At 40.7% G+C, this 10,290-nt stretch overlaps 1 protein-coding gene across 1 annotated transcript in view; it reads left to right on the forward strand.

The window, feature by feature from the left end:
* Positions 1–6,677: 6,677 nt before the first annotated feature.
* Positions 6,678–10,290, forward strand: part of LOC145403088 (uncharacterized) — an 89,690-nt gene continuing 86,077 nt past the window's right edge. The window contains exon 1 of the mRNA XM_080274920.1: positions 6,678–6,723. Coding sequence (XP_080131046.1) covers positions 6,678–6,723 — 46 coding nt within the window. The remainder of the gene's footprint in view (positions 6,724–10,290) is intronic.

Below are 10,290 nucleotides of genomic sequence, written 5' to 3' on the forward strand. Positions count from 1 at the left end.
GATAAATTATAGTTGTAACATCATCAGTCTAACAAGAATCTAGGCAGCCATGTCATTTTCACTTCCTATAAGGGCATCCCTTTGCCCCATATATAAACAAGCCAACTGCCCCTCAATGTCTGGTGATTGGTCACTTCCAGTCACCTCCACTTCATTCAGATTAAACCAAGAGCCTACAGCAATTGGCTACAAAGGCCTGAGGCAAAACAGTGATGTTTTTTACAACTTGCCAATACACCCCCAAGGTTGTGCAGTATATTTTTCTGGTAGTTACTGATGAGATTTGAGTGATTTTGACCTTCATTTTTGTCGGAAATTTTGCCTCTTCCAATCATCAACTTTGACTGGATGAGGAGGTGAAATGAAGCATTTCCGACAAAGAACGAAGGTAAAAAATCACTCGAAGCACACCAAAAACTACCAGAAAAATACCCTGCACAACAGGCTTGGACATGTGGAGAGGATGGAGGGTGAGAGACTGACGAGGACAATGTATGTGAGGTGGAGGGGGGGATGGGGAGGGGGAGGCTGAGGATGAGATGGAGGGATGGAGTGGTGAGGTATATGAGAGAGGGAGGTGTGAGTTGGGAGCAGGGCAATGAAATAGCGGGGGACAGGGCAACGTGGAGGCAATTTGTTTATGGCCACCCCGTACGGGAATAAGGTGTCTGGCAATAGACAGACAAATAGACAACAGGTTAACCTAACCTAACAGACCAAACCTGCTGCAGCGGAATGCTTACCTTAGAGATACGATGGTCCAGGACGAGGTGAAAATGCTTAATAACACACTTTAAAAATCTGGTTAATTTTCGGAAAACTACATTTCTCGATCTAGGAAATCTGACACAACCATGTTGTAGACCATGTTATTCTGAATCTATTCCACTATACATCTGTTTTCAGACATGTATATTTAACATAATAATCCTATATAATATTACCTTGGATCTCCCCTTCAGTTTCAAACTTTCATGTCAGTCTTTCTCCCTGTCACGGGAGCTCCAGGGCGTGACATCATGCCACTACAGAGCATGCTCGGACTTACGGCCAATGAAATTAAAATCAGCCAAAAGGCAGGCCAATCAAATCATTGACAGCGTTAGGATATTTTCAAATTTCAAACATCCCTTACTTTAGTCAGTTCCACGATGGCATCCTCTTGTAGTGAGTGTGTTGTGACAATAAGAGGCCATCGCTCGTTTTTTTAAGAATAATCAGGAAAGTGTGAATTTCCTACGCAGCCATGGTGTTGTGCCTTCCTCCCCGAAGTGTAAGAAGTTTGGAATTGAACTATGTTATAGACAGGACCTTCATCGGTGGTACCGTAGGAATTTTAAGAGTTATGCAAATTCAAAGGAGCGGAGGGCATGTGGATTTAGAGGACTGAGGCAAACCCTTCCACCTCATTCTCCTCCAATGACATTCAAGGTTAGGTTAGGTTAGGTTAGGTTGGTTTTGGTTAATGTTAGGTTTGGTTAGGTTAGGTTAGGTTAGGTTAATAACATGGGCGATTTGGGGTGGCAAAGCCCCCCCAGTTAGGGTATACAGTTCAACTCAAGTCCTCGACTTCGAAACCAAAAATATATTTTCTGGTAAATTTTAGTGTGATTTGAATGAATTTGACCCTCATTTTTGTCAGAAATAACTCGTTTTGGAGATGGGCTTGGGTAGGCCTATCTCCGAAATGAGTTATTTCCGACAAAAATGAAGGTCAAATTCATTCAAATCACACTAAAATTGACCAGGAAAAAAATATTTTTGGTTTTGATATGGAGAAATGTAGTTTCCCCAAAACTGACCAAAAATTCAGTATCTCTGTAAATTTCGATTTGCGAATGGGGTTATGTGGTCCATTACCATTCTTAGTTATCATATTATGCATTTATGGTGGTGATATCCCTGAACTGAATATTGGCAAGTTGTACAATAATACCCAGAAAACAACACTGCAGAGAATATCCATAGCTGTTTGCAACGTTGACCATTTGCATGCCCATATCTTGTAGCATGTTAGTAAATCTGGGACCTGACCAAGCGGAATGGAAAACTAGTACCCTGATTTGTCCAAACACAATTTCGTTTCCAATTTCTGTTATGATAAAATAAAAGTTTACGGGAAATTCAGGACCCCTTTAACACCATACCTCAACAGATGAAGTAACATTGTTGCTGCTGTTGCTAATTTGACTGAAAGGCTCTCTCCAAGCTACTGGGAACAGGGATACTCCGCTGCACAATCAAGACTGAAACAAGGGTGCTGTCACAAAAGTATATGGACTATTAGGCTTAAATAAATAGTATCACCCGTGCCTCTAAGAAATTGACTCTTCTCCTTCTTCCCTCTTTGCACTTCAGTTTGCATTAAACATTGTAACTAAGGTATGGTACTGCCCTAGAATATCATAATACTGTAATGTAAATATTGAATCCCAAAACTTTTTTTTCCTTCTAAAAATCTGTATATATTTTTCTGCCATTTTCCTTTCTTGCTCGTCAAGGAATGATTACTATTACGTATGTGCCCTAATTTGACATCCTTCGGTCTCATCTTGGCATCTTAGCCCTAACACTGACGTCCTTCGTCCCTAATCTTGGTTTTCTTTATCTTTGACCTTTGATATTCTTAATCCTAATTCTTCAGTTGACATTCTTCTACCCTAACCTTGGCATTCTTCAGTCCTAACCTCGAAATTTTTCAATATTAACCTGGGGAGCGAGCTGGCTCAGTGGTAAAGCGTGTAGCTCGAGATCACGAGATCTATAGTTCGCGCCGCGCCTTGGTAGCTGCCTTTGCTGAGAGAGGTAGAGCTGTCCTGTAACCCTAGCAGGGCTATAATTTGATCTTACACTTACAGAATTATGGGTTTTGCTGTTAGACTCCAGGTCTAGTTGAGTACCCATATCCCATACTTTTCCAAAATTTGTCAAGGCTATTCTTGAAAATAGTAACGGATTCAGCTTGGACTACATTCCTGTCATTCACTACTCTTTGAGTAAAAAAGTATCTTTAAGAGTCTACTTCTCATCTTCTTACTCTTGAAACTATGGCCTCTTGTTGTCCCTCCTGTTTCATACGAAAAAGGTTGATCTCTGTTTACATTCTCCAGCTTCTTGGTTATTTTGAAGGCTTCTATTAGGTCTCCTCTCTTTCTCCTCATAAAAAGCGAATACAGGTTAATAAACTTCAGCCTCTCTTCATATGTAAGATGACTACATTCCCTTACAGCCTTTGTAGCTCTTCTCTGAACTTGCTCTAAGATGTCTATATCCTTGGCAAAATAGGGACTCCAAGCCTGGACTGAGGTTTCCATGTGTGCTCTCACATACCCTGGATATACTTTGTTGAATATGTCTGCATCCATGTGCTTCAAGCTATTCTTCAGTCTCCTCATCACGGATGTTGCCTTCACTGCTGCTACTTGGCGCTGTTTGGATGGCTTCAGGTCATTTGTTATATAGATCCCCAGATCTTTCTCCTCTGTCGTTGTTTTTATTTCATGCAGGACTTCTTAATCTCCTATACATTCTTTCAATTGATATACTTTACCTTCATTCTGTCTGCCTATATGCATTACTTTACACTTATTTACACTAAACTTCATAAGCCATTTATCTGACCATTTACCTAATTGAAATATGTCTTCTTGTAACATGTCTTGGTCTTCCTTTGCTGTGGCTCTACGGTACACTTTTGTGTCATCGGCAAACATCTTGATTTGTGACTGTATTTGCTGTGACAGATCATTGACAAATAATATGAACAGTAATGGACCCAACACAGACCCCTGTGGAACACCACTCTTGACTGGTGCCCATGATGATATCGCACCACTGACCACAATTCTCTTGTCTTCTGTTGTTTGGAAAGTCGTCAGTCCAGTTTATCACCTTTCCATTGATACCATAACCATGTAGCTTAATGCATAGTCTTTTGTGTGGGACTGTATCAAAGGCTTTCTGGTAGTCCAAATATACAACATCTACTGTACTGTATCCCCTTCATCTACTGCCTTTGTCCAGTCCTCCAGAGTCTCCATCAGGTTTGTCACGCATGACTTCCTTTAATGAAGCCATGCTGATTACAGGCTACTATATTGTTCTTCTCTATATGTTTCCACAGGTGATCTTTTATGCAGGCCTCCAATGTCTTACATATATGTGACGTCAAGCTTACTGGTCTATAGTTTTGATGTAACCTGGTGCCGCCTTTTTTGTATATGGGAAACACATCTGCTTCCTTCCAAGCTGGTGGTATGATTCCCTCCTCCATGCTTTTATTGAAGATCATTCTTAATGGTGTTACTAATCCGCACACTCCCGCAGCATTTTGGGATGAATCTTGTCTGGTTCCATGGCTTTGACCACGTTCAAGTCCTTAAGTTCCCTAAGGATCTCTTCATCCTGGAAAGTAATGTTTCTAAGACTCTTCCAGTCCTCGATTTGTGAAGAAAATTCTGGAATTTCATCCTCCTCCTCCTGCACATATACCGACTTTACATGGGGTATATTAGTCAAATCTATCTAGGTCTAGCTCGGGAGAATAATCCCTTATCCCATTCAGTCCTAACCTTGGAATTTTTAAGCCCTAATCTTGATATTCTCCCTAATTTAGCATTCTTCAGCCCTTGCTTTGACATTCTTCAACCTTAACCTTGGTATACTTCACCCATACCTTGGTAACCTTTGGCCTTAATCTCGTCATCCTTCAACACTAATGGGGGACTTCTGGAAATCGTTTGCCATGTCTCTCAGTGTTACAGATGTGAGAACCTGTGTGGCAAAATACCATCATGCACTACTGATGTAATGAAAAAGCTTCGTAACAAAATTATAACAAAGAATACATTGCTCTGGTTGTTTTATTTCCCCGAAAACGAAGCCTGACTTTTGAAAACCTGGCATGTATATTTATTTTCGTCGTTTTTAATGAAGCTGCTACAAAGCTGAGATAATTCTTGCCTCCTGAAATGTTCGATATATACTGTAGTTTTAGTTAAGCAGTTGTTTTGTTTGTGTCAGTCTTTGTTTGGGTGGAAATTCAATAGATTTTAGTAATTTTACACGTTTGGCTTATACATAAACCATCTAGGTTTGTCGTGTTTTAGCAATACAACCATTAATTAAACAAGTAGTTCCTGTAGTCTGGGGTCACGGAGATGCCCCTAGGTCTTGACATGGGGTATATTAGTCAAATAAAAAATTATCGGCCCCTGCCATAGGTGCCATCCCTCACCCACCTGTGTCCTCCCAGGGATCAGTTACTGTCTTGAGAAATTTTTCCCTATGAACATGTTTTCTCCCATAGACAAATTTTCTCCAATGCACCTACTTTCCCCCATGAACCTATTTTTTTTAAAATAACAAAACAGAGGAAGGAAAAGCAAATGAATAAAAAAATAATCCATACACCAAATTACTGGCGTCTTCCATTATGATGAAAAATCTAAAACAGTTGGACTTGAATAGCTGTAGGTTGAAGTTTGGGGGGAAACAACTCCGAGGAAGCGAGTTCCAGACAGATGTAGTTCGGGGAATAAAAGAATTCTGATAAGCAGTTCTGCAATATGGCTGTGTGACATTCCAGTCATGAGCTTTACCAGATGCCCGTGTAGCACGAGGGAAGGCATGGAGAGGTGACACAATGGATGCAACTTCGTCGGAGCATTTGCCATAAAAGTATCTGCAAAATAATGCAGTTAAGGAAGGTAACATTCATTCTTATATGTAGGGGAGTAGCTCATTTGTAACAGAGAGGTTATTAATAATTCCAACAGCTTTGTTCTGAATTTTGTTTAGTTGTTTTAGTGCAACCTCTCCACATCCATTCCACAAGGGTGAGCAATAGTCTAGCTGAAAGCGCACGGTCACTTCGCCCCTTCATCCCCTAACCCTCGGTAAAGTGCCTTCCCGTGAGGTTAGGGGTTTGGTTAGGTTAAACTTGCGTAGATTAGACTAGGTTAGGTGTGGTTGGATTAATTGAGTTTGGGATGGATGATTTTAGGTTGACTTAGATTTGGTTTGGGTTGGATATATTGCCATTTTATGCTGTGTTGCTTTGTTGTGTTAAATTAGGTTAACTTTATTCAGTTTGTTAAGTTAGATTAGGTTAAGTTGGGTTAGGTTAAGTTAGGATAAACCATGCTAAGTTGCGTTAGGTTAGTTTGGATTGGACTGGGGAAGTTAGGACGGATAATGTCATGTTAGGCTAAATTCGGTTAAGATGAGCTGATTTGAGTTGGTTTGGTTAGGTTAGATTACAATGCAGATCGAACCAGTAGCCAGACAGACACGTGGACGCCAAGTTCCAGCCTGCCACTGAATTGTTTGTGTGTCTATGTCTATGCAAGATCTTGACCTTGTGTCTGTGTCTCTCTCTCAAGGCACGTGAACAGCAAACCGCTCCAGTCCGTCCGTTAAATCTGGATGGTGTGTATATCTGTGAGGTGTATCTATGTATTTGTGTGGTGTATGTATGTACCCTCGTGGTATGTATATCTGTGAGGTGTATCTGTGTACCTTAGTGGTGTGTGTATCTCTGTGTGATGTTTGTATTTTTCTCAAGACACGTGCCACCTGCGTGCGTCTCGCGTGCCATCACAACACATCGACCACCACATACAACTTTACGCTGTCTGGCTCACTTGATTAATTATTTCCAGCTGTTACAATGCCTGATGGGGACCTTGAGACTTGTGTTAGGCGACTGGGTGAAGGCCATGGGTACGATTATTGCTTGAGAGATAGATTATTTCTGATAGGCTTTGAATCGTATTCTCTTCAAATGAGGTTTTGTAGCGCCTCTAGCCTTGATGTTCATTTTGCTTAATAGATGATTATACCGCCGGACGTTATTTATATCAATTTTGGCTGATACTGAATACATGAATAACACACAAGCATATATTAGATAATCAGCGTAACAGATAAAAGTATAAACTGGTAACGAAGATAGGCTTTCTTGTTTGAAACTGACTGAAGAGATATTGCTTGAGATGGCAATGGTAGTTTTATGGATCTACAAACTCTTTGGCCGCACAAGGTTCCTTAAGCTTTGGAGGGCCCCCACATTTTCGAGGAACCGAATGAGATTGAAAATAAACAGAGAACCTTAACTTTACTATTTGTAATCGAATTATATATAGATTGTTGTTCTTTTATTATGTTGATTTGGATTCCGCGACAGGTATTATCAGTGTGTGTGTTTGTGTGTGTGTGTGTGTGTGTGTGTGTGTGTGTGTAAGGAAGACCCAGTAATTATGTGTACAGTATGTATAGTCTCCGCCTGTAAATGCACTTTCTAATGAGGGTTTATTCTTTCTCCTCAATAGACGTGTCCTTCGTACACGTCACACGAAGCCTCTCACTGGGGCCTGCAAATATTGTCTTCCAAAGGCCCCTCGCAACCTTGGACCGCCACTGTAACTCAAACATTGAAGTGGCGTCCTGTTTTGCCTTCCATGCCTCCTCCAGACAATTACATTCAATTAGGGAGGACCTCTCGTGTGGACGGAGTCAATGAAGGCTTTTTTTCCACCCTTCACTTCGATTTAAAAAAGCAAACAAAAGCATAAACAAAATCTTTAGCTGATGAAAAGCGTCAAATGATGGCAAAAGAGAAATGCAAAAGATGATGTATTTGTGAGAGTTAATGCTGAAGACTGCTAGGAGAATTTATGTTTGAGACTGCTAGGAGAGTTTATGTTTGAGACTGCTAGGAGAGTTTATGCTGGAGATTGTTAGGAGAGTTAATGCTGAGGACTGCTACAAGAGTTTATGCTGGGGACTGCTAGGAGAGTTGGTATTTAACACCTTGAGACTGCCTTTGATCCTGTATACGACATTGCGGCTAAGAGACAGCTAGGAAGAAACCAAAGTCAGTTTAATGCCGAAAGACTTTTACACCCTCGCTCGCAAAGGAAGGGCGAGTGTTATTCTGAGTTTCGTTTGTTTGTTGGTGTTCTTACCTAATTGTCTGCCTCGATTGACTCCCTCTGTTTGTGTGTGTGTGTGTGTGTGTGTGTGTGTGTGTGTTCTCAAAAGAATATTAACCTCGCTAGGAGTAAATAAAGCGACAAGAATAACTACTTTTCCAGCAAATTTAACTTTCACAAACCGACAGTCCTCCTATGTACAAGTAGATGAGGCACAAGTAAATGAGGCACAAAGCTTCACATGTTATCACTGGGGTGGCCACAAACAAATCGCCTAATTGTCGCCCTGTCCAAACTCCATTTCACTGCCCTGCTCCCAGCTCACACCTCCCTCTCTCATATACCTCTCCACTCCATCCCTCCATCTCATCCTTGGCCTCCCCCTTCCTCTCCCCCCCTCCACCTCACTCACATACACTCTCCTCGTCAGTCTCTCTCTCTCCATCCTCTCTACATGGCCAAACCACCTCAGTGTGTTTCTCCTAACGCTTTCTTCTCGTCTACCTCTCCACTCCATCCCTCCATCTCATCCTCGGCCTCCCCCTCCCTCTCCCCCCCTCCACCTCACTCACATACACTCTCCTCGTTAGTCTCTCACTTTCCATCCTCTCCACATGGCCAAACCACCTCAGTGTGTTTCTCCTAATGCTTCCTATCACATCCACATCCACACCACAACGCTCCTTCACTTGCAGATCACAGGAGATTATATTAAAATTGAATTAGTCTTTTCTACAGTCTTTCGTAATCTCAATAAAATTCGTAGAGGAAGGAAGAAAATAAAAAATAATAAATTGAGTTGTTACAGTCTCTCTCTCTCTCTCTCTCTCTCTCTCTCTCTCTCTCTCTCTCTCTCGAAAAATCTGAATTGTTAGTTTCTCTCTGTCTCTGTCTGTCTGTCTGTCTGTCGAAAAACCTGAATTGTTAGTTTCTGTGTGTGTGTGTGTGTGTGTGTGTGTGTGTGTGTGTGTGTGTGTGTGTGCGCCTGTGGACCTCCGCATCTGTAGCATTGCTGTATTTGAGATGCCATAGGGCCGTGACAACTCTTCCGTAGCGATTTATTTTGCTTTTTTATCCCTTAATACCCTCTTGGAATACGACTCATATAATAAATCGCTAAGAAAAAGATGCTAAGATATCGCCAAAGTGATAAATGACTTCTGCATACGGTATATCGCTCCCTCGTCCTCTCTCACTTCAAGGCCTTAAAACACACACACACACACACACACACACACACACACACACACACACAGAAAGGTAAAATAATGGACTGTATTCTCTCTGGCTTGAGGCAGATTTTGTAAGATCTCCTCAGCTGTAACAGTAATAATACCGGTAATAATAATAATAATAACAATAATAATAATAATGATAATAATAATAATAATAATAATAATAATAATAATGATAAACAGACGGCACTCAGAGAGAGCATACCTCCGCCATAGTCATTACCATTAAATAGGATCCGGATCCGGATCCGCCACAAAATTTGATCAATTGTTCCTTGACCCATGGCTCACTCTTCCACAACATTTTACTGAAATTCACTGAGAACTTTCGGAGATCCTATATACTGGGTCCGGATCCCCCCAAAATTATATATATATATTCAATGAAATTTTATGGAAGGGTGGGCCAAGGGCAAATATATATATATATATATATATATATATATATATATATATATATATATATATATATATATATATATATATATTGTTACATAGCCTATGATTTCATCATCCTTTGTGTAATTTTAACGCACAGTATGCTGCATGTTTGATCACGAGCGTGTTCTGCCTCAGTTCCCCCTTCTACCGTTATAGTAGAGTAAGTCGTCCTTTCTGTTGTTCAGAGCGGGATTGTCAACTCTTTGTCCCCATGGCTTCATTTGCGCGTCCTTCTTACAAGTTGTATCAAGCTCTGCTGGCCCCTATATAATGAGCTCAGTCTCTGCATCATTGCCACTTAGATCTACTCCTCATTTTGTTCACATCTCTGTCCTCCCCTGTACAGTTATTGTTGTGAGTGCTCCGGAAGTCTCCAACCATCTAGCAGCTGTGTAATTTGAGTATAACTGTTATTGCATTTTTTCCTTGTACTGTATAGCATAAGGTGTTGATTTGTAGGCCTAGTGAGGTTTTTTTGTAATTTGTGTGGGATTCATTTTGTCAGCCAGTTTTAATATTATTTTGTATCTGTAATAATTTATCTTGCATTAACTGAGCATTACCCAGTGTATTTTCATTTTATCAGGGCTGACTTAGATAAATTTACTCTTGCTAATTTCGTGTTAATAGAGGCTATTGCAGTTAACCATATATTTAACCTGTTTTTGCCATTACATTAT

This window comes from Coenobita brevimanus, chromosome 60 (assembly GCF_032717465.1).
Source record: "Coenobita brevimanus isolate Jiangsu-jjx chromosome 60, ASM3271746v2, whole genome shotgun sequence".
In the NCBI taxonomy this organism is placed as follows: Eukaryota; Metazoa; Arthropoda; class Malacostraca; order Decapoda; family Coenobitidae; genus Coenobita; species Coenobita brevimanus.